This window comes from Aulonocara sp. 'chitande type north' Nkhata Bay, linkage group LG22 (assembly GCF_057382095.1).
Source record: "Aulonocara sp. 'chitande type north' Nkhata Bay isolate Kocher_YH1m ecotype deep benthic linkage group LG22, A_spYH_male_GT1.1, whole genome shotgun sequence".
NCBI classification, from domain to species: domain Eukaryota; kingdom Metazoa; phylum Chordata; class Actinopteri; order Cichliformes; family Cichlidae; genus Aulonocara; species Aulonocara sp. 'chitande type north' Nkhata Bay.
In genome coordinates this window covers 10,645,379-10,670,416 of record NC_141364.1, presented here as the reverse complement: position 1 = coordinate 10,670,416, position 25,038 = coordinate 10,645,379, and the positions used below count along the sequence as shown (strand labels likewise).

The window sequence follows — 25,038 nt, the reverse complement described above, 5'->3', positions numbered from 1 at the left end:
AGTGCTCTTATTGTGGTAGATCACCGTAGCTGCAGGGGGAAGCTGTTCCAGCTGAGAGAGCTCGGTCGGCGGCGAGAGCCAGACGGGAACTGGGAATACTAAAAGCTTCTGGTCGATGGATCGATGGATAAATAACCCGGGGCGAGCCCGTGCATGTGTTTTTATGTGACGAATAATATTTTAATACTAATTTAATGCTGATTAACCAAATCTCTGATGGTCCTAACGCTTTCTACGGCTGATTAAATATTTCTTGATTTCAGCTTCTCACATGTTAAATGTTTCCCTCGGTGTATTAAATCACTGTAAGCACGGTGTAAAGTATTAAGCTCTGGATGGCTCTAATGGAAATTTCTCACTAGTTTCCGATGCTTTCAACCCAACAATTAAGTGACGGATTTAAAACCCAAATGAATCTTTAATAGAAACAAAATGAAATAATTAGTCGCAGTCGTGTGTAAAGTAGTTGTTTCATTGAAATTAAATAGTGGTGTTATATTGAGAGTATGTTATATATAAACAGATTCAGCATATGAACAACAAAGTGGAATTTGAAGGCATAAGACGTGATTTTTGGTACTGGAAGTCTTCTGAATAGGACCGACCAATCAGCTTTGACTGAATGCAGGTGAATAATTTCTACAAACAGACATTGGCTGAAATAATGTCTTTAATCATTGGGCTTATTCTGATGTTGATTTATCTTTTTCAATTTTATCTGCTTTCATGGTTGGACTGCAAACGGTAACAGGAAGTCTTGACCAGAAACTTCAGCTGTTACACCCAAACCTGATTCCACTTTTACTTTAGTGCTAGTACGTCTACGGCTCTGCTGGTTTTTTTTGTTTGTTTTAAAACTCTGTAAGTTGAATATATTTTGTTTTTTGGTCTGGTTTTGTTTTAGTTCTGACACCTGGTTAAATTTGTGTTTCAATGCAATTTTGACTTCGCATTTTGGTTCAAGGGTTAAGGAACAACTTTTCAAGCTTTGACCAACAGTGAAACAAATCTGCAGAGATCCAGAGAAATCACAACTCTGCACGACTCAAATTTTTTTTTAAGATTATTTTTGAGCTTTTTATCTTTTTTGACAGTTTGGCAGCAAAGAGGGAGCGAGTGCATGGTAAGAAATGCAGCAAAGGGCTGCAGGCCGGACTCGACCCCTGGCTGCTGCCCCACAGCCATAAGTCATACAGGCATCTGCTCAACCAGTGAGCTAAACTGGTGCCTGTATCTGTCAATTCTTTCTATTCGTTTTAAGGAAAACCATAAACCGTAGAAACTACCTTGATTTTTTTTTTTCTAAAGTAAAGATTAGAGGAAATTATTGGAATAAATTAGAAACAAATAATAAATCTGGGATATTAACTGCAGCAGCATCTTAATTTTCTTGGGTAGCTTGTTAATAATTTTTCTACAAAACGAGCTTGACACCTTCCGTGATTTGCAGCTGCGGGATGGAACGCATCATTTATCGTGTCTTGGCTTTGCGTTTGGAAGTCTGGTTCTCTCTCGTCTATTTTGGTGCATACAGCTTTTTGGGGGAGAAGGTTTTTAATGCGTGCGTGGACCGAAAAAGATAGAAGAGGATAATATTCACGTTCACGTTCATCTCCGCCCGCACCATTAAAAACCCCTACACATGAACACAAACACGCACTCTTCTACCCACCCGGTAGGTTTCTCGTTATATCAATTTTTCACAAGGGTGCCCACGCGGTCCCAATAATCAGTGGCCTCCAGTCTGCTGCTTCTTCCACCTACAGTTTCCTGCGGAGGCAGCAGTACTGTACCGATAGCGCACCAAACCTCTGTCTTTGTCTGTGTGCAGGAGGGAGGGTGTGATCTATTTTTCATTTGTTGACTGGGTGTTTGCAGCTTCATCACTGTGAGGATGCAGTAGCTTTAGCTCTTATTAGCATTATTTTTAGAGGTAACTAAGACAAGTGCACCTCTGTCACGGCATTGTTCAGCTTGTGTGTGTGTGTTTGCTGCCCTGTGTATAAGATCCTCATCTCTCCTCTCTTGATGGTGATACATTATTAAAAGCTGCCCGCCTGAAGCTCCAGTTGATGCCGGGGTTTTTAAAATATTTTTTTTAACTCTTACCTGCCCTGCTGCTGTCACTTCCACTCAACACGCTGCTCATAAACAACACGGTAAACAGCTCTACTCCTGCCTCCCTTCATCCACATCCCTTCCACCTTGTCGCCCCCGCTTCGTGGGATGTTTAGCAGACAGCAGCTGATCTCCAGGCTGCGGGGGGGGGGGCAGGATAGGATGAGGATCAGCAACCTTGAACCACTTTTCCAAAAAACTGATGGCGCACTGCGTAAAATGTAAACATGAAGAGAAAATAATGATTTTAAAATATTTATTTTTAGGTTAAAAAAACGTATTTGTTCAGATATAAATGGGGTTTGCAGAAGTAAAAACTGGGAAGGAGTCTCTGCTTTGACTCTGAGGGCAAACAGTCCCAGCAATTAAAACATAGCATTTCTCCAAGTAATATGCAAATAACAGCCACGTATCTGTGGTACGCAATATAACTGAAGGAGTCAGAAAATCAGAAGGAATCTCTGTAAGGGACAAGTCTGTGCAAGCACTGGGACGGCTTTACGTTTGTAACCTGATTCTGCGGCTCACTCAAAAACCAGTAACACAGTCTGTTTCTGGATCTTTTCCTTGTTATTCGTTTTATTTGCATAGTAAACTTTTACTTTGCATGTGTGGATGCAGCAGCACAGTTGACCTCCCTGTGCCCCGGTGCAGCCACCGTTAATGCTAAAGGGTTCTCTGCTATTCAAATGAGGTTTGGTTTGGGGTTTTTTTTCCATAAAATGACTTACTTATTACAGCAAGACATTTTACATACATCACAGCATCTGTATTAAGAGTTTATGTCCAGCCCGTAGCCCAGACCCACTGAAAACATTTATTAGGAAAAAAAAATAGATCAAAGGAGGCAGTGAGATATTAAATAGTCAACATTTTGCATCTAGATGACTAAAAGCATTTACCTTTATGAACTACATTCATCTCGTCAACTTCTAAATGCGTACAGAGACTGCTTTTAAAGAAAACAATCGAGTCCAGTCTTTACAATTTTGTAAAATTCGTTTGTTATGAAATATTTCTACTTCATCATAAAAATAGGCTTATTTTATGTTAGTGTTCACCTGAGGCAGATCATTTTTAAAATGTATATACATAAATAAAATTATATACATTTACATAATATATATGTAAATTTATAATACATTTATAACACATGCATTCAGTACATTACTTTCTTTTAAATTTCCTAATTTAAAAAAAAGATATATATCTCGTAGCCTTGCACTCAACGATCCTAGTGGTCTATCACACTTGGGGCTTGCTACCCAATCTCAGGTGGGAGTGATGATATCTCCCCCCTGACCTGTCGTCCTGGCTCCCCCTTGCCATAGCATGTGTGTGCAGTAGGCTCGCATGGGGGGGTCTAGCCTTAGGACCCTTACTGGATACAGATGCCCCAGGCGGGAATCAATTTTGTGACGCTCTAGAGGCGTGTAGTCTTACCACTATGCTATCTATCTATCTATATATATATATATATAGTCCAATGATTAAAGACTGAAATTTGCTTAAATTTTTGGAAACCTCAAATATTTAACTGGTGTATCAATATTAACGTGCCAATAACCATAATTAAAATAATCAGTCCTAAAAAGAATGAAACGTGTTGCACACGCAGTATCACGCTATGCAGTTGAAAGGTTTATTTTCAAAGACCTGACTTAACGGCAACAGAGGAAACTGAACCTTCTTCAAGTATAAACTAAGAATCCGTCCAGAAATTTGATCTCAGAAATCAAGCAGAAAAACACTTTAAAGAAATTTTAACCCGCATTAGATTTTAGATTCGATTTTTGTCCCGAGTCTTTATGCTCTCTCCCTCTTCATCGGTGTTAGGTGTTCCCATCATTCTCTCTGTGTCTGTGCTTTTGTGTTGATTAGATTTGATAAAGTGAGAGGGAGCTAATGCGAGGAAGGGAGCGGGAGTGGCAGTCGCCTCGCGCTGAGCTGACTGGTGATGATGATTGACTGCAGGGTAATGGGACACTCAGTGCGATTGGGGATTCCTCTGCGCTTCCTCATCTTTTGTTCGGTCACTCAGGAAGCACAAGCTGTACTTCCTTCGAGTCGTTTCAGTCTCAGTTCTGCATTCAGATTGGCTCACCCTGCTCGAGACCGCCGGCAGGCTGTTTTCACGGGTGTGTCCGTGATGATAAAGAATGTGTCACGCACTGATGACAACCCTTATGGACACTTATTGCACCGGTCAGCTGCTGAGGACAGCAAAAACTCAGTTTCTCCTCTGGAGGAGACAAAGATGAGATCGACAGACTGCCTTTAAAGGTGACGGCGAGTTCTGCACAGCTCATGCATCTGCCAGCTGTTGTTATGAGTATTGTACGAGGGGATGCCCATGTTTAATAATAGCGTCATTGTCAAATGAAGCCATTCAGGGAGCGATCAGGATTCTGTAGAAGAGAAAATATTGTTGCCTGTACATCTGTCATTTAAACTATAATTACATAAAAGAACAAACCGGGCGTTTATCAGAGTTGAAATGGTTCCCTATTTGGCTGCAGCTGGTGCAACTGGCATGATTTCAGCCTTTCTGTCTATTAATCCTGCTCTAATCAGAGGGAACCAAATTAAAAGACTGTAAGGAGAAGCTACGTACAGCACAGCTGAAATACTAATTTCATTAATCTGCTAAGTACTTTGTTGATTAATCTTTTTTTGCAAGTAAAGTAATAGTAATTAAAAAAGATGTTTATGTTGCCAATTTTTCCTTAAAAACAATTCAGGAACCCATATTGTTGGAATTGGTATCAAATGAGACACAACTGAGAGCAGATTTCTAAATATTTTATGAGGAAATAAAGTAAATTGTGGATTTTGTCTGTTATCTAATCAATTAAAGGACAGATAAGCTTTGATTTCTACCGTATATGCCTGTTTTACCTCTCACTTAATGCTGACAATCCTTTCTTAATAATTTTTGCCAATAAATTGATTTCTTGGCCCCCTGAGCCAAATGTGAAACTGCCAGATTTCTTTTAAAAGCTGCACAAGACAAACAAAAGCAGGAACATTATCTAAACAGCAAATGTCTTACCCACAGTTACCTGAATAGGTTCAATGCTTTAGTGCTGTTTCGAAGCAGGACTGCAATAAATTGTTTTTAATCTCAGTCAATCTACTGTTTCTTTTAAATTGTTATTAATTCATGAATTCATTTACCTTTTTTAATATTATTTAGTTAATGATCTGTAAACAAAGCAGAGAAAACCAGCTGGAGGAAGGGAATGTGGAGTACCATATATTCCTTAATAAATGACTTAATTATGCATAAATGATCAGTGTGCTTTATTTGCTAATTAGCGTATGGTTGCTCAACTAATTATCACCATCGATTGCCCATTTTTACGGAGTTGGAAAATGTCCTCGTCTGTGAGTGAGCGCATGCATCAGTTAGTGTGAGGGTGTCTTTGATGGGTGTTTGATGGTAGCGTGTGAGTGAGTGTTTGCACAGAGCCGGGTGGGTACAGCAGGCTGGTGGAGGTGCTCGAGTTACATAATCCCAAACTCCCTCCCGCGCAGTGACAGCGAAGAGGGGGGCAGCTGCCGAATCCCATCTTGTCATCTCCGCTCTCCTTCTCCTCTTCCTCTCCCCTTTCCCGTTTGATCCAGCAATAAGCGCCCGCTGTCCTCCTGCTTCCTGCTATCATCCACACATCAGCTTCAGGCACTTCAGTCCACCTATCTGGATCGAACTATCACGGACACGACACCAACCTTTTCCACAGAATTTGTTTTAATCTAGTACCTCAGACGTGATTAAAAAGACGGCTCAAACTATGGTCCAGCAGCAGTTTTCGGGCTTCTCGTTGGTGTGCTGGTGTAGTGTCGCGCATACTGATGACACCTCAAACCCCTCGCAGATGCTGTTTTTGTGAAAAACAATTATCCCCCTCCCCACACGCACACATCTTTGATGCTATAACAGGGGAAGCTGAAGCCAAACTGTTGGGGCCATCTGAAACACGTGAATTTTGTGCATATGGCTGCCATGAAACGCTGCCACAGTGCTGTCGATGGCCGCCATTTGGCTCGGCGAGGCCCAGCAGGGAAGGCTGTTGAGTAAAATATGAATTTTTACAAGTTGGCAGTGACGGGAGGAGGGTGTATGAGCCTGGTGGTTATTTGTTGGCCAACAGGCAGAGGGACTCTCAGCGGGGATCCAGTGCCAGGGAGATGCAGTTGTGATGCTGCTCGATGTAGGGTGAAATGTAATATTATTATTATCCATTAGGAGGGTGGGGATCTAGTTTGACATAGGTTGTTTTTTTTAGAAGTTTAGATCATGTTTAGATCTGCAGCTCATCTGTTTGGATGGGCTTCCCCTCCTACCCAACACTCCTCCCCCCCCACCATAAGTGCAAGGTTGTAAACTCACATCAGGTGGGCGCTGGTATCGAAAGGTGTGAACGTTTTCTTTGCCGTTACGTCATCTTTGCCCTGGGGGTAACGGTAATCATATTTCCTAGTCATCGTAGACAGCACAGAGAGAGGAGTGGGCTGGAAGATGTCGAGCGGGGGGGGCATTAAAGATTTGTGGTTGTCATGACAGCAACCAGAGAGGAGACTGACTCCCTCGCCCACTAACCTCAGCCTAATTGACATGCACCCGCCCACTCAGGCCTCTCCCAGCCTGATCATATCCTGAGATATCACGTTTTATAGATCAAAGATCAGGAGTCGGCACCCTCGAGACTGAGGGCGAACTTCCATCTGCGTTTCGCTGCTGTCCTGTTGTTTCATTTGTAGGAGAACAGAACAACTTGTACATCTCTTTACAGTCATCAGCTGCACATCAGACTCCTTTGTGATTTAAGTAAGACAAAGTACCACTGCATGTTTAAGTTGCATATCGATCCATGGTGCACTAAATTATTAAAGCCTCTTGCTTACAGTACAGTCTACTTAAGCGCACCAAACTCCCAGGGCAGCAGCCCAATGTGCTTTGTAAGGGCGATGATCATTTCTTTTTGTGTTTAATGGTTAGGAGCCAAAAGAATTGGAGTATGTACAGCACAGTGTTTTTAAAAAGCAGTTCAAGGATCCTACAAATAGTTTTTCTTCCCTTCTATGCTCTGTTTAAAACCACACTTGTAAGCAGTTGCCCTATAAGTGGCTCTGTCTGACTTTAATGTCCTCAAACTGTGTTGTCTTTTTGGTTTTCTCGCTTCCTTCAAATTTTGTGGTCATGTTACACAATGCAGCGCTCTGCTTTTCATCACCACTAACATTTTGTATGGATTCCTTTGTGCTGTTTTTGCTGAGGTTATGGTACAATTACACCAATTTTTTCTTTTAGATGGCACTGGGATGGTCGTAAAGCCCACATGTAGCCCTCACCCACACTACCTCAGCAACCCCAGCAGCCATAATGAGGCAAATATGAGCAACCCCATAATAATTCCCTGCTTGTTTAATAATTTGGGCGCTCTGAGTAGAATATTTTTCTCGTCCTTATTGAGGGTAGTGCTGCCTCGCCCCTTTCCATTCACCCACGCTGGGGTTTCCTGATCTTTTCCATGCTCCAGAGCTCGACTTCATGGGTGTCATTCAGCGCGAGGGGGTCGTGTTTGCAGCTTGTTATGTAAGAAGAAGAATATGCTCTATGATAGCTTACACTCCGCTCTCCTAACATACACAACCACTAATAAGATTTTTGGTGGGCAGTAATCACTTACGCCCTTGTTTGCCAGTGCGCTCTAATATGAGACATATGTATATCACGCTGTGTAGACTATGAAGCATATGCTCTCTGAAGTCTACCTCGGAACCTCCCGACCACTAAAATAAGCATTTATTATCTCAAATTGGTTTGCAGCAGCACAGATATTTACACGAGGAAGCCGTGAGGGTGAGCCGTGGTAGCCATGACTCTGAGGGAAGCTTCGGGATCCTCTCTGTTTGGAGAAATACCGTGCCGCCTTCGTTGCCAGGAAAACACAGCAGTTCCTTTGCCTTTGGATGCCAAGGGCGTTCACGTGGTCATTTATATGTAAACAAATGCGTACCTCTGTCTTTGCTCTCTTTCTATCTACCATTTTGTTAAAGATGTGCAGATAAACAAACGCTCTACCCTCTCCTCGTGTGCCTCGGTTGCTGTGTTTCTGCTGGCAGGGTGCCTTTGTTTTGCTCTACAGCAGCGCAGGGGTGGGGACGCATTATGTAATTCGCGGCGTGTGCCTGGGATATAGAGAGGGAGAGAGACTGAGAAGGGTGTGACTATAGTAACACAAACACACAGAGATGATGACATAATCCCTGACCTCCTCTGTGGCCTGCTTGTGTCCTCCCCTCTGAGTATTCCCGGCATTGGACTGTAAATTTGGGAACCACAGAGGAACATCCTCTTTCACTCTCCATTAACATTTGTGCAAAATTACTCCCACCGGTCCTCAAGGACTCCGCTTGCACTCTAATGTCAGAAGCAGGGCATAGAAGTCTTTGTGGGTTTGTTTTTCCATCCAGTTTCCATGGATGGTTTGGGAAGGCACGGACATGCTACAGTAGTGGCCAGGCTCTGGTATTGTGTGTTGCATGCAGAATTTTACATTTTGCTTATAGAAGCCTGCAAAAAAAAAGTCAAATTACTGCAGTATCCAGGAAACAAAGCTGTCAAAACAGCTCAGAATATGTTTTGCATAATAGAAAGTGAGGAAAAGAAGAAAGAGCTGCTAATGGTCCATCAGATTTCCTGAAAGTAATGAGTTTGCACTTTCATTTTTCATATGAATTTTTTTATTGTTATGGTTTTAATGAATAAATATGTCTGCCTGTTGCTTGAACTTGGAGAAGAAGTCAGAGTTTTGAACATAAATTAGAAATAATGAGTGCTGGACATGTACTTTCATATTCTGTATCCTTCCTCACTCCCACAGCCAGTGGCAGTGACCCTGCAGGAGCAGGAAACCAGAGGATTTAACTCATCTCTTTGCCTCTATTCCACTGTGTATAACCCACTCACGCCACAACGAGCCAGTCTATATAATTAATATTGATTACAGTACTGCGTCACCTCCCACACATCCATATGGGTCATACAAAAACAGGTTCTTAACCTGCTGGATGTGGGTGATATGCTGTGACATATAGAAGAGCTGAATTGAATACTCTTGTGCCCCCCGAGGGGCATAAACTGCAGTTAAATATGCAAATTGATCTGTGGGTTAGAGCGCACACTGTGATAATGACAACGAACCCACCTTATAGACTTGTTTGCAAACTTAATCTGTGTATCAAACACCCTCGTACTGCTCTTTTCTGTAAGTGGGTGTGCCTGCGTGATTGTGTTTTTGTGTGCGCCCCCCTTCATATGATTACAGTAGTTTCCATAATGGAATAGTGCACTCTCTCTGCTATGGAAGAATGTCTGTTTTTCATTTGAAAGACCTTCATCCTGCTGCAGCCGTGTGGGAAGCATCCCCAGAATCATTAGTTCATTCTGCACTGCCTCGACTGTCGAGCGCGCTGCTCTGTGCTGAAAATGGTTTCTGTTCTTGTGTTGCAGATAAAATCGAGGAGGCACAGAAAGAGCTTAAAGACCCCAAAGGCTCACAGAAAGGTAAGAGATCTCTTATCAAAACTTGCAATTTCCAGAGAACTGCGAGGAAAGCTCTCTCTTTTATTTTTAATGTAGAATATCTTCTCTTTCACCACCTCAGGGTTTAAAGTGAATTAAATAAGTAATTTAACCTAAAATAAAGCACAAGCAAAAAGCGCAAAATAAATGCAAAATCACTGATGTGGAAAGGAAAGATTATTACATCGGTCACATCAGTGAGGCACGGCAAGCACATTTCACCCAGAGGAAACCCAAAGTGCTTCAGGGTACGTGGGCAAAAACACTGAAAAAAATTATAATAAAAAAGTAAAAACAACAGTGATTTACTGTTATTAATATGAATAAATCCTGCATTTAAACAGGCAGACTCATTAAGATTTTTATGGTAATAAAGTGCTTGAACTCGTGTTTATTGTAAGAGGTACAGCTAATGTTAGAAAGGCTTGCAAACCTGATATAAGTACTGTATTTAAAGGTAAAAAGAGAGCAGAGGTAACTGCCCTTATAAACATCATGTGTGGGTTTTTTTTTTTTTTATTTTAGTGAAGACTGATGCATTTATCATGTCTTCTGAGCATGAAAGCAGATATTAGTGGCAGATGTTTATGTGGTTGCACAAAAATGTCCCATTTAAATTTTAAGGTTTTCTTTAAAAGCAATTAGATATTTAACTACCAAGTACTGTAGAGCTGTTGATGCTTCCAGGTTGGTGTGAACTTGTAATTTCTACCTGGTCTCCAGTGAAATGTGTGATTTATACTTCTGCAGTGAATCTATGTAGAGCCTACGACATAGCCTTTCACAGGTGTGTGACGCTGTTGCCAAATTCAGCCCCTAAACCACGATGGGCTGCCAGCGATCTGGTGGATGGAGTTTATTTATTTTTTTGTTCACGATCCATTCATAATCATGTGATAATGCTGCAGTTAAATTGAAATAAAAAAAAAAAAAAATTATTATTATCCGTCTCTTCTAAAGATGAACCCGGCAATTAAATTGGAGAATTGCGTCATCTACTAATCAGAAGATCAGGGTTTGATCCACAGCTCCTGTAGCCCTCTGTGTTGATTTTCTTTGGGCAAGATGGTGTTAGAGCGTGTACGTAAAGGGTAAAAAGGGCTCAACGGCAAAGAAGAGTGCGCTGTGTGCGCTTAAGAGGACTTTAAGTGCTCAGTAAGAGTAGAAAAGCGCTATATAAGGACCAGTGTATTTACCATAAAATGTTTCCTTTGTTTTGATCTGTGTGCATAAATTCTCAGTAATCTTTCCATTGTGCCCCGACTGAACACACGAACAGTTTCTTTGATAAGTGGACTGTTGTGTAACTACATTGAAATAGAAAAGCCAGTTTGACTAAGCTGTGCCTGAGAATCAGCCTGCTGTGCATTTTCCTTTTAATGACACTCAACCTTTGATTGAATCATCCACTGTAAATGGGATTGGGTGGTGATTCTAAATAGGGTATAAATATCTCAGTCCACCTCTTAAAGTACAGCAGGTAGTTTTATCACTGCCAGTAAGTCAAAGGGTAATCTCTTTGGCAACCTGCCTTATGAAGAAGTATGTCAATTGCCCTTGGTCTAGATAACTAAAGGATCGCCTTTATTTTACATTAAATATATTATTTTAATGCAGTTACAGGAACATAAGAGTGTTTAGAAATGAGGAGAAGGTTAACAAAAAGGGCTTCTTTTATCTCAGTGACTGTTAATGATGGAAAACTTGTGGTGAAGTCACGTCCCTTTTTTGAGAACTGGTTTGTGTAGTTTGGATGAATAAATATTGCCTTTCCCATGTCTTTTAGCTACAGTTTGTACAAAGATTGTTTTTAAGCATCAATTAGAAAAGGTTATTTTAAAAAACAGGGTTTGTTCAGAAGACCTTGTTATATTGATTGCATGGCAGTTTTAAAGCCTCTCTAGTTGCATGGTTGCGTGGAGAATGGATTTACTTATGTAAAGGGAAGCCCTTGAAAGAACCCTGAAGTCATCTTGGGAAATACCTACACAGGCCAGGAAACTGTGACAGGCTGTGACACTGCTACTCTTGTGCAACATGCCCATGAAAACACTTGCCTCAGTCATTATTATGGGACACCATTGCATGGGTGTGCCCTTTTTAAAACAGTGCACCTATTATTATAAGAATGCAGCTCAGTAAGCACGCAGATGTACTTTGTTATACGCTAGTTATTTGCACCATTTTCTGATCAGCCGAGCCTTCATAGGTCAACATTTCTTATCAACAAGGGCAAGAAGTGACTGTTACTTGCATAATAAAGCGTGGGTCTCTGTGGTATTAGTCACACAGCTAACGAGTGCGAGGGCGAAGTATCTTCACTGTAGTATACGTCTATCATTATCTAAATAAAACAAATTATCGATAAGCTGATGGAAAACAAAGTAGGCTGCAGAGAAAGCTTTCACAACTGGAATGTTGAAGCTCTCAAAAAGCTGTTTAAGACATATTTTTATATATAACAACCACAAATGTTATGTATTCGTTTTACAGTTGGATTAAAATGATAACACATGTACATGTAAATGTGCAGTATGATCCAGAATAGTGTCACTATTTGTCACTGGAGATAACACAGCTTATATAGTACAGAATTAATAGTAAAAGTAGTTAATTTATTTAAATAGTGGGAAATAAAGCAAAAACAGAACAGTCAGTAATTTTAATAGACTGCAGTCTACTTGTTTTATTGTTTCCAGTTGGAAGATGGTGCTGGTATTGAGATTAAAGTGTGTTTCAAACATTCTTCATGCACTATAAAGGGGTAAAACAGAAGCACTGTAGTGTGTGAGCTGTTGATCTTTTTCTTTTCCTGTGTGCATTTTTGTTTTAGTTTCATGGAACAAGAAGAGTTAGTTATACGAAAAATATGATTTTCAAAATGGCATTAGAGTTATTTCCTGTGTCCAATAGAGATTACATTTCAACTCATTTTATAAGCCAAGGTTGTCAGCAGTAGAAGTTAATTTTTTCAATAATGTCATTTGTGCTAACTCTTTGTGGTAGCACTGGAAGAGAGGAGATGAAGGAAATGGTTATTATACCACCTTAATTATTGTCTCTGTCTCCACAGGGCTATCTGACAGCAGTCGAAGAAATGCGGACAGCATAAAGGGTCTTAAGAGGAAGAAGGTTGTTGCAGAGAATCAGCTAAAGAAAATTCCAAAATCTCCAGTGAAGAAGCCCCTGCAGTCAAAAACATCTGCTGAATCTGCTCTCCGAGGATCTTCGTCCAAGGAAACTCCGCATTCTTGCTCCTCCTCCTCCAACAGTCCTTCCCACAATCTTTCAACATCGCCCAGTGGAGAAAGTGACCAAAAGTATGCTCAACCAGTTGCAGCGTCCCCTGACAAGGGGTCATTTTCTGCTGAGGCTGAAAGGCTGAAGCAGGAAAAATCATCTTCTAGGCCACCATCGCTTGAGCTCACAGCTGGTGAGGAGGACACTCTGATTACTGCTAAAGGAACTCTAAAGCCTAAAGAAAGCAAAAGCCAAGACTCCAGCTTTGACGGAGATCCTTACGCCAACAGCGCTCCACTTGATGTTCTACTTAAGGCCATGGAGCCTGATTTTAGCACACTGGCTGAGAGGAAAGCCTCGATGCAGGTCACAGCCATCGGTAAAGCCAGTGGTGAAATCACAGCAATGCCAGGTGTCAATGTTGGTCTCCAGACCCAACCTTCCCATATGCAGACCTATTATATTGACAAACAGGGCAATGTCATTGGCATTGCAGCGCCAATACAGGGAAATCTACAAACAGGTCCACAGGGTACCGCTCCCCTTGCTACACCGCATTTTATGCCCGTTGCTTCCAATCCAGAAAATCCTAGCTTGCACATAAACTTTAATGCAGGACCATCTACTATAACTCATGCTCCTGTTCCCTCTGGCTCAAGTGCTTTGCCACAAAGCCAACCACCAGTTGTGCACACATGCCAGTCCCTCTCAGCCAGTGTTCCCAGCAGTATTCAGGTCCCAGTTACACCAGGCAGCAACCAAGTTCAGATGACCACTGTTATGACCTTTGGTGCTGAACAGGTTTCCAAAGACCAAAAGCCTAAAAAACCAGGAAAGTACGTTTGTGAATACTGCAACCGGGCATGTGCAAAACCCAGTGTGCTGCTCAAACACATCAGGTCTCACACAGGAGAAAGGCCATATCCCTGTGTTACTTGTGGCTTCTCATTCAAAACCAAGAGCAACTTGTACAAACACAAGAAATCACATGCTCATGCCATAAAACTGGGTCTCATTGCACGCTCCGAATCAGGAGGTGGATCGCTATCTCAAGAGTCTGACAAAACCACAGGAACACATTCAGAGGCAGAGGAGAGTGGAGACAGCGATGAGGAAGGTAGCACTGCCGACTTAGACCCCGACTCGTCACAAAGCAGCGTGGCTGCTTTGTCTGAAAACAGTTTACTGAGTGCAGGTGGAACACAAGCCAACCATGGGGAAGTGGACTTATCCGGTGTTTCTGACTCAGTCAAATCATCCCCAGCTCAGAGAGCTCACGAGCCTAAAGTAACAGCTGCACTCCCAAAAGTTGTTGTGTACCCAGTTAATGTCTCCCCTCTGAGGGCGGATAGTCCGAGAGTTACAGGAGCAGCACCTGAGCAAGCTGCTGCACAACGACAACGAGACTTCCAGACTGCCAGTCTGAGATCGAATATCACAGTCTTGTCATCTCTGAAAGGGGTGGATGGTGCAAATCCCTTACTAGAAACCGTCAGTGAAGATGAAGACCAACACTGCAAGTCTCCACTGTTAAGTGGGCACGCTCAGCTTCAGCGGCAACAAGCAACAGACTTTTCTCAGCAGCAACAGCCTAAGTGTCTACTTAGTCCACGTAGTTTGGGAAGCACTGATTCAGGTTACTTCTCACGTTCTGAAAGTGCTGATCAGGCCATGAGTCCACCCAGTCCATTTGTAAAGATAACTCCACCAGTAGATGTTGATATTGCCAAGAACACTCTTCCTAATGTCCCTCCTGTGGTTGCCTCAGTCATGCATGTAGCACATGAGCAGAGACCAAGGGCGATAGACGGACAAATGCGTCCACGATTAGAAGCCAGTGCACGCTCTTTAGAAGAACGAATTACAAAGTTGATATCTGATAATGAGATAGTAGTTGACAACAAGCAGCTGGACAGTGTAAAGCCAAGGAGGACCTCTCTTTCAAGGAGAGGTAGCATAGACTCCCCGAAGTCATACATATTTAAAGACTCTTTTCAGTTTGATCTTAAACCAATGGGAAGAAGGTCAAGTTCCAGCTCAGACATCCCCAAATCTCCATTCACTCCCACAGATAAATCAAAGCCAGTATTTCTTCTTTCTGTACCCCCCCAATACCCACCGATGGATTGTTTGCCAATAACAAGGAGCAACTCTATGCCTACTACACCAGGACACACTGCTCTTCCCCTTAATGTTGCTGCTGTCCCCCATCCTTTGCGCAGCAGCCAGTCATGTGATGACAAAATTAGTGCACTAAATGACGATGTATTTTCATCAGCTCCATCAACCCCAAATCCTGCAATGCATTCTCGTACCTTGGTCAGACAAATAGCAGTAGAGGACTTTTCCCACAATGAGAGACATGGTCTCCCCTCTGTTCGCTCCATGGATGAGGGCTATATCGGACAAAGCAATTCTGCAGAGCACATGCAAAGAAGCAGGTCTTTTGAACACAGTCAGGAACGAAACAGAAAACCTCAGCAGACTAAAGGCACGATGTATGAGTGTGAAACGTGTCGTAACCGGTACAGAAAGTTAGAGAACTTTGAAACTCACAAGAAATTCTACTGCTCTGAACTTCATGGTCCAAAAAACAAACCAATGGCTGCCAAAGAAACTGACCAAGATGTTTTTCATGTTAATTTACAGCAGCCCATAGCAGGAGCAACCACAACTGGGCCAGGGGTACTTGATCAACAGACATCATTCAGGAAGAGGAGGAAAATGAAAAGTGTTGGTGATGAGGATGATCAGTCTCCAACTGATACTAGTGCACCTTGCTCTGTTAGTTTTGAGCTACCAGCAGTTCTGGCAAACAGGAATTTTCCTCACCATGCTGTAATAGTAGATATACAACCCAAAATCAACCAGCCAAAGCTACCTCAGATACAGCTTGTAGCAAGAGGCATTAATTCTCCAGATTCCAGACTTTCGCCAATACGAGAGACCCAGATCAGTACCCCTGCTAAAGGAGACTTGCAAAGGCAAGGCAGCGGCACTTCAGTCATCAGACACACCAACTCTCTCAGCAGACCCAATTCCTTTGAGACAGAGTCTATTGACAGGATCTCTCCTGTTGATAGCATGGAGAAGGATCCCCTGAACAAACCCAAATCAGATGTGGCATCTGGTGTCTTAACTGATGGTTACCATGAAACCATATCAAAACCTAAGAGCACAGATTATGGAAAACAAAGAAAGGAGCAGTGCACTGATAGGACAGTGGCACCAGTTGGTGAACACTCTACTCCTATCCATCAGTCTCGCCTTGTTCGTCAAAATAACATTCAAGTTCCTGAGATTTTAGTCACAGTGGAACCGGACAGAGAACATGAAACACAGACTGCTGAACCAGCAGATAAACCTGCAGATCAGTTCAGCTGGCCTCAGAGAAGTGAGAGTTTGTCAAAGCTCCCAGCAGAGAAACTTCCCCCTAAGAAGAAGAGAATTCGTCTGGCTCAAATGGATCATTCATCGGGCGAATCCAGTTTTGAATCGAGCCTCTCACGAAGCCTCAGCAGGGACAGCAGTCTTTCTCGTGGCTCCAGCATCTCAGCCTCTTTTGACAGAGATGAGCCATCTAGATCGGAGAGTCCTTCTCGAGGAGAGTGCGTTGGTAAAATTCCAGAGACTCAGTGTTTGCCAACAGCTTTCAACACCCTTGGTGTGCCTGGAATGATGAGGCGTGCCGCATCTGAACAGATCACATGTACTCAACCCTCTGTGGAGATTTCATGTGACTACCGCAGCAAATCCTTTGACTCTGGCAATGTATCTCCAAGTAGATCTCTGTCACCTGCTGGACAGCCAAAAAGTGGACAACTCTCCCAACTTTCCCAGGTGCCACTAATTGAAAGGAGACGGGGGCCATTAGTTCGGCAGATGTCTTTAAAAATTGGACCTGAAAGTCAGCAACCTGTTAGGAAAGCTGCCGCTCCTTTAGATAAACCTCTCATTGGAAATGTTAGCTCTTTCACTCAGAACAGACCCCAGCAGATTCACATTACTAGCAGGCGCGCAGTGCCTCAGCCCTTTGTCCTGCACACAGAAGAACCACCACTGCAAAAGAATGAGCAAATGGTGCAGAGCATTAATTTGGGTAGCCCAACTCAGCAGCCTCAAGTCCATGGCCTTCCACATCCTTGGCACCAAACATCAAGGGTTCAAATTTGCCAAAAGATACAACAACCACTAAACCAGATCTTGGTTTGTCGAGAGAACATCCAAAACAAACCAGCTGACACAGAAGAAAAAAAACATTTTGTGCCCAAATACCAACTACAGTGTCCAGCTCTGAGAACAGGCCAAACCTTTTCCTTCTCTGGCACACAGGGAGCTCAGATAGCCCTGCCAGTTTTAACAATACCAATTGCCAATCCGATTTTGAGCATTTCAAAATCATCTGATGTAATCCAAAATTTGTATGTAGCTCAACCCAGTCAACAGGCTGCAGACAGTAAAACACAGACGGTTGTTTTGTCGGGTGAACAGCGAAGAGAATCATTTGATCAAACCCAAGGAAGTGCTGTACCACTGCCACAGATCTTGATAACTCACGAGCAGATCCACCCTGCTCACTCTGTGCCCAATAAAAATAGTCTGTCGTCGACTCCCAGTGTGGAAAGTGATTTTCGTGTTGTAACAACTGCAAAGAAAGATAGGACTCAAGCTCAGACAGGAGGCCCTCATAACCGCACTGTAGAACAAACTCCTCTTGGGTCTTTACATTGCACGCAGAAACTGGCATCAGTAACACTATGCCCGCAGCAGGAACCCACTGCATCAAGCAAACGAATGTTGTCACCTGCAAACAGCTTGGACATCTACATGGAAAAGCACCAAAAACGAGCTAAAGATGAGCATGGTGTGGCCTGCCTCACCGATGGACGATCAGTCAATTATCTTAATTCCAAGATGTCGGAGGTGACCCGACAACGGAAGCTGACACTCGTTAGGCAGGTGTGCACAACTGAACCAGTGGACAGTCCCATTGAGACGGAGGCCCCACCTCTGCCCCAGGTTAAGTCAGATGGGGAGAAGGACTCAGAGGCTACTGATGATGTTAAACCTATGTCACCTGATGGTGCTGGGATAGAAAAAGATACAATAACTGTTATTCATGAAGAGACAGGCCCTATCCTGAATACTACACTTGGTAGCCAGGGAACCTCCATGCCAGCCAACAACAATCTGAAGCCTCAAGAAAAAGCTGAGGAACAGAGGTGGACTCCAGCCAAATCCCCAATTAGGCCCTCCAGTTTCCACGGTGGTCAAGTGAAATTGACCACATCTGTGTCTGTGGTTAACACAAAAGACAGCCACCGCCTGTCTTTCCCCAGCCTGAAGACCACCACCACTTTCACATGGTGTTTTTTGATGAAAAGGAAACCTCTCCATGTTCAACAGACCGACCTGAAGACTTCAGCATACGCTACCTGGACAGCCAAACCCAACAACCCTAACCCACTGGGGTTGCCTACCAAGGTGGTCATGTCTTTGTTTGACTCCAAGCAGAGCTCCAAGAAAATACACTACACATCAGCCATAAAAACAAGTGGGAAATCGGACATCTTGTCTTACTCAGGCAAGCTGAAGGATGTCATGCCCAGGGTAAGACTAACTTTCTGCAAAGTCTGAAATATCATAATGTTGTAATGATGACTTGTTTCTTGAGTCACATCCAAAAATATCATCTTTTTCCTGCAGTTGCCAGTAACCCAAAAGTCTGTATCAGTTGAAACCAAAAGTAAAGTGCAGCCAGAGACTCAAGCCAGCAACGATTCAGACAAGGACTTGGTCACTACAACAGAACCGAGGCGAATCAAAATATTTGATGGCGGGTATGAAACGGAACAATCTGATTATATTCAAAATGTTAGCAACATTATGTTAGATTTTGTGCTCATGGTTACATTTCAAACCCACAGGTACAAATCTAACGAGGAGTATGTTTATGTACGTGGCCGTGGGCGAGGTAAATACATCTGTGAGGAATGTGGGATTCGCTGCAAGAAGCCGAGCATGCTGCGCAAACACATCCGTACTCACTCTGATGTCCGGCCGTACCATTGTGTCCACTGCAATTTCTCCTTTAAGACGAAAGGTGAGTGTTAAAGCCATGTGATTATAGTTCGTACAATGCAGCTGAATAAGTCCCTTTTAAATGCAGTACATGCATGTATGATTTTTCATTTGCCTTGTCTTTTGATAATTAGTGCAGCCTCGTATAAACAGGAACAAATGTAGTTCTGTTAATGTCTTTAAAAGTTATAGCTCTTTCTCACGCCTGATTTTGCAATATCAAACTCTGTATCTGTAACACACAGGAACTGAAAGAATTTACTCTTTCCTTTTACAAGCTGTGAAATTAAAAATGTTATTCCACCATCTCTTAAACCAAGACAGTATGATTCACCATTCTTTATCGAACTTGCCTACCCACGCGACACTGCAGAACAGTACTTGGTGTCAGCAACCCACGTTCATTTAAAAATGTCTTTATCAGTTACTCACCCTTTACATAGAGCTTTCCCAAAGACCGCATACTCTTACATAAACTCCTTCTGTGCTATTGTTCAAGCTCTACCCACCCGTAAGACCTCATTGCCTCCCTTTTTGTTATAGGCAATCTGACCAAGCACATGAAATCCAAGGCCCACAGTAAGAAGTGCATGGAGATGGGGGTGCCTGACGGTCTAATTGACGATCAGGATGCTGAGGACTCTGGTACGGTGCTTTGCTCCTCGGGGTTTTCCTTGAGGGAATTGCACAAAAGCCATAACTTCTATAAGATGAACAGTTTGTCTGTAAAATATGAGTTTTGTATTACTACAGTTGCATATATAATATTGACTTAATTCAGATTTACTTATACAGTCAGCTTTGATTTCTAACAGCAGGATTGCCCTTCTTTTAATAGTTTAATGGCATGAAATATAAAACATGGAGTGTCCCTGCTTGTGCTCTGTTGCTATGTCGATCAATGGCTTTGCCACGGTCTAATTAGAAATTCTAAATGCAGCTTCTTCCTCTTAACTCAAAGCGCATGTGGGCGACATGCACAGCGTTTAGAAAGAGGAAATTGCTGCATCTAATTTTAGAAAAAAAGAGAGGGAGAGAGAGGCTGCCTGAAAACATTCTGTGGTCCAAGTCTCTAACAGCTTATTTGTTTTTCCTCCTCTGCCTGTGATGGAGCTCAGGGGCGTATGGTGGTGTAGGGTGTGAAACACTGCAGCAGCAGTACAAAACATCCACGAGTAGCGGGATTTTCAGTGCTGTTTTTTCTCACTTTAAGAAAGAAATCTTGGATGATAATCAAAGTTATTTAGTGAATGAGTTTTTTTTCTAGCTGTGATGACGTGTAAGTACAGCAGATTTCAGAGACAAGAATTCAATTTTTCTTCTCACGTATTTCCTCGGCAGGAGACCGCAGTCAGGTGAGCAGTGCTGACCGCCAAGATTCAGATGGAGATGACTCCGATGGTCCTGATGATGAGGAGAATGATGACAACGAGGAGGAAGAGGAGGACAGCCAGGCAGAGTCGGGACTCTCTACCAATCCTTCTGTGTCTGCAAGCCCGCAGCACATCTCTTCCAAAGAGGCTGACGTCCCTCCTAGCGCACTCCTAGCCCAGATGTCGATCAGCTCCATCTCCCTCCCTCTGTCCCAGCCTCCAGTTCCCGAATCCCACACAACATACTCCGAATCTGTCCCCATGATGAGCCCCGTGTTCCTGAGCAAGCATTCGGGGTCCTGCTGCAGTCAAATGGCTTTCCTTCACTCTCCTCCACCTGTTGCCACCACATCAGAGTCCTACACCTCAGACACAGAGTCGGTGCACATGATGAGCCCAGTGTCACCCTGCAGGCAGATGTCCATCGACTACCCAGACTTTGATGTGCCCCCTAGTCCCCCAGTGCAAGGCAAGGGCTCCAAAATAGGCCAGGTGAGACCCTTATTTTCTCACTGTGTCCCCCCCCATCCCTCCCTGTCTGCTTCCCTTCTTTCCTATCCATACCCTTACTTTGACTCCTGCATGCAAGGCACTTCCACAAAACTCCTCTGAATTCTCTGAGCAAAGGTGAATAATCCTATAGGTCTACTGGACTCATCCAGATATCTTCTAAACTTGGGTTTTGCCAAAATAATGTCAAGAAGTGACGATATTTTTTTTCCTTTCACAGGACACCTCTGCGTCTCCTGCTGTGGCAACCAGTGAGTCAAGTATACCAGTGGACCGGGGCACACAGACTTCCTCCTTTGGTTCTCAAGTTCCTTCACACTTCCCCCTACAGGGTGTATCACAAACACCGGGAGCAGAGACCCAGACTCACCTGTTCAGTCACCTGCCCCTGCACTCTCAGCAGCCATCTCGCTCCTCTTACAGTATGGTTCCAGTTGGGGGGATCCAGCTGGTCCCTGCTGGCCTGGCGGCTTATTCTACCTTTGTGCCAATCCAGGCGGGCCCCGTCCAGCTCACCATCCCAGCTTTGAGCGTCATTCATCGAAACACGAGCCCGTTGCCAGCTCCCAACACTCCACCCCAAACGGAGAGCTTGCCAACTCAGCCACTTGTGGTCCAGGAACCAATCAGCAGTGTTGTACCCTGCTTCCCTCTAGGGCAGGTTACTGGCCTGCAGGCTCAAACGATCCAGCCAGTGGGTCTGGAAACACTTAACCTCATGGGACTGACCAATACAGGCCTGGCATCCACACAGCTGCTGCCCCAGCAAGGCCTCACCCTCAATGCTGCCCTCGGAGTGCAGGTTTTAGCTGCCAACCCCACCTCCCAAAGCGGCACTGGGCCGCAGACACACGTCCCAGGCCTGCAAATAGTAAATATTGCCCTGCCTGCCATCATTCCTTCGCTCAGCCCTCTGTCCACCCTCAGTCCCCTCCCCAGGTCCTCTGAGAGGCAGGGAAGCCCTGAAGCTCTGGGAACACAGCCACCTCATGGTGAACACAGGCTTGGTTCACCACCCACCCCTTTTAAGGTCAGCTCCTCTCCAGAACTGACCTCAGGCAGCAGGGCTAGCCCCGGAGGTAACAGTGGAGCAGAGCTCACACAGACTGTGGCGAGGGATGAACGAGAAAAATCCCTCCAGCAGAATCCATCACCAGCTCCTGAGAGTCAAGCAAGAAGCCCCAAACAGCCTGCAGCTGAAGGAGCTGGTGATCCTGCACCTCTACGACCGCCACCAGTGACCAGCTGGCAGAAGGTAGTTGAAGACTATAATGAGGCCTCCAGTGACGATGAAGACCGACTGGTCATTGCCACCTGAAACCCTCAAGTGGAAACACTTCTTCTCCTTTTGTAATTCTTGTCACTTTGTAAGACTGAAAACACTTTTCAGGGGTTTGTTTCTCAGCAAATCACCTTTCAAAGCACAGATGCTGACATTCATGATGATGATGATGATGATGATGACCAATCATTTAATTTTTTTTCCAAATTGTCAGCTCCAGACAGTTTTTTTTCTTTTTTTTTTGTACATGTTGTATAGACAATTGTGCCTTTATGGAGTTTCTTGTTTAGGAATCTGTACATAATTCCTTATAAATTCAGTCAATGCTTGTGTTTAATTCAAAAAAATAAAAAAGAACCATAATACTGGATGATATCAATTTTATTCTGGAGGATTCGTCATTCGTAAATTTATGGAATTATAAATGTTGTACTTGTATATGTACATTTCTATGGATTATCGGGCAATGTTTCTGTGTACAGATGTTGTGTTCAACTATTTATTATAATCCATCTAGTGCCCATTATGACCCATAAGTCCATAGGTATGTGCATTATGGTAGCTTTACATTGCTGTATCAATATTCTTAACTGTATCAGTAAAAAAAATTGTTTATAAACCTTTAAACTGTCTTATACTTGATTGATTAAACACTTACTGCATTAAAAAGGAGGCTATTCGTCCCTCTGATCACCTGCAAACCTCACTCATTTCCAACAGTAAACATCAGTTTACAGGCTGTGCTTTTATATACTGGAAATTGATGGAAATGAGCCAGAAAAACACACTCCTGTCATTAAATGTAGACTTTAGTTTGCTTCTTTAATAAAAGCTACTTTCATCACAGCAGGTAGCTCCACATGTTTGATTTGGCAGATTTATTTATTTATTTAACACCTGATCCCACCCCAGAGGAATTTGGAGCCTTCACGTGTTAGGCAAATGTGTAAACCACTACACTATGGATGTATAGTTAATGAAGCCACATCAGAAATGCTCCAGTTAGTGAAAAATGGATCTTAACGTACACTTTACACTTCATGTTACCCTCATCTTACGGGTGACTCAGTTACATGAATTATTATTGGTCTTCTCAGACTTGTAGCCATTACTAGAGCAAGATTGTCATTAGACAATTTTTGTGTCAGACTTGTGAATCGGTTACAGGTGACAGGTGGAGTGTTTCAGTCTAACAATAAATAAATCAATTACATTTCCTGGAAATACTTTAAAGCTTATGTTTTAAAACAGAACTGGATTTGCAATGATAAGCTTGGTTTTTAGGGTTTTTTGACTTTATTTTAAAACTCGGAAAGTTTTGCAGACCAAACAGGAAAAGATCTGAAAGATGAATTAATGAGCAGCAAACTGTTTGTTACAACTGCAAATAAAATAACCCACTTGCCCAAAGGGATTTCATTACGAAATGAACACATTAAATGCGTGTCATTAATATCTGGTGCCCCAAAGCAATTACATCAAACTGCCATGTGAAGCACACATATTAATCTTAATAGTTTAAACCATGAAAATATGCTCTGCAGAGCCAAAAATGGAGCTTCTTAAATTACAAGTAGGTGGTTATGTTTGTTTTCAGTGTTCAGACTTTAGTTTCTTACCTCTCAGAAAGATGATGTTGCACACGTTTGCTTCAGCACTGTTCTGTGTTCTAACCTTTGCATAGACCTGAGCAGAATGAAAATCAGCATGCTCACTGGGCTGTGTTAAATGATGAAAAAATACTGCAACAATCTTGAACCATAGTTCAATCTTTTTTTTCTTTCCTTTTTTTTTTTTTTAAATGTATCACTTACTACCACTCTTTAATGATAAACATTCCCTAAATATTGCAATTTGTTGATTTTAACGAGTAGAATTCGATCTAAACTTCGAATTGATTTATTTTATACAAATAAAAAAGTGACGATATGGAGAGCTCAAACATGGCAATCTGGCCTCAGTGAGGAAAACTTCCCTGTCGTCTTAAGAGGTTTTCAGTGATAACCTTGTTCTTCACCATTCAGAAAGGTGACTCATCCATCCACACTGAAGACTAATCCTCCCACCCCTCCTCCCTCAGGGCTGGCTGCTGTGGGTGAAGCTATAGCAAAGCAAACAGAGACCCCTAGAGGTCAAGATCTGCAACACTGATGAAGCGAAGAGCCAAAACAGAAGAAAACCTGGGCTGTTTCTAAAGGCTTAAGCACACCATGCATGATTTAAACTTGAGTGCCAAAATTTTTAATCCAAACCTTACAAATCTGCTCGTGGTGCAGCTCCCCTGCTTTGTTTCTTTCCTGGACAAACTTGTTTTCCCAGCCAGTGGAAACTCTCGAGGCCAGTTTCTGAGTAGGGGCATCAGAGCACGACAGGATACTTTACCTAAGACTTTTCCACTATGGGCATGCACACACATGCAAACAAGACCAATTTTCCACTGCTGCCCACAGCAAAGTGTGTCTGAAAATGAAGTACCCCTCGGTTTCCACGGTTTATTACAACTGGTGATGGAGGGAAACCATCAGATTAAGTAGTCTGCTCCAACTTGTGATCGCAAGGGGTGACGCAAGACAACAGACAATCACAAAATACCCTACACGCTACAAACATGTCATATGTGGAATTCGACTACAATTAATCTGTAAATAGGACACTCCATTTGGGCCATACTTATCAGCTGAGATGTTTAATCTCCGGCAAAAATCATGACCAAAGGGACCCCAGAAAAAGCTGTTTGCTTCGGTTATGTAATGTATTGTTTCAGGCAAACAATGCTGTGAAGAACAGAGAGAATGACTCACATTAAACTCACTTCTTTTTTCCAGCTCATGAACAAGCAGACC

At 42.9% G+C, this 25,038-nt stretch overlaps 1 protein-coding gene across 4 annotated transcripts in view; it reads left to right on the top strand.

Moving 5' to 3' along the window:
- hivep1 (HIVEP zinc finger 1) overlaps positions 1–22,864 on the top strand; it is a 67,119-nt gene extending 44,255 nt beyond the window's left edge. For all 4 annotated transcript variants that reach the window (XM_086279680.1, XM_086279682.1, XM_086279681.1 and 1 more), the window contains 7 exons: positions 9,638–9,691; positions 12,783–18,559; positions 18,656–18,789; positions 18,877–19,052; positions 19,574–19,675; positions 20,372–20,895; positions 21,134–22,864. In XM_086279680.1, coding sequence (XP_086135806.1) covers positions 9,638–9,691; positions 12,783–18,559; positions 18,656–18,789; positions 18,877–19,052; positions 19,574–19,675; positions 20,372–20,895; positions 21,134–22,231 — 7,865 coding nt within the window. In that variant the 3' untranslated portion in view covers positions 22,232–22,864. The remainder of the gene's footprint in view (positions 1–9,637; positions 9,692–12,782; positions 18,560–18,655; positions 18,790–18,876; positions 19,053–19,573; positions 19,676–20,371; positions 20,896–21,133) is intronic.
- Positions 22,865–25,038: the final 2,174 nt, after the last annotated feature.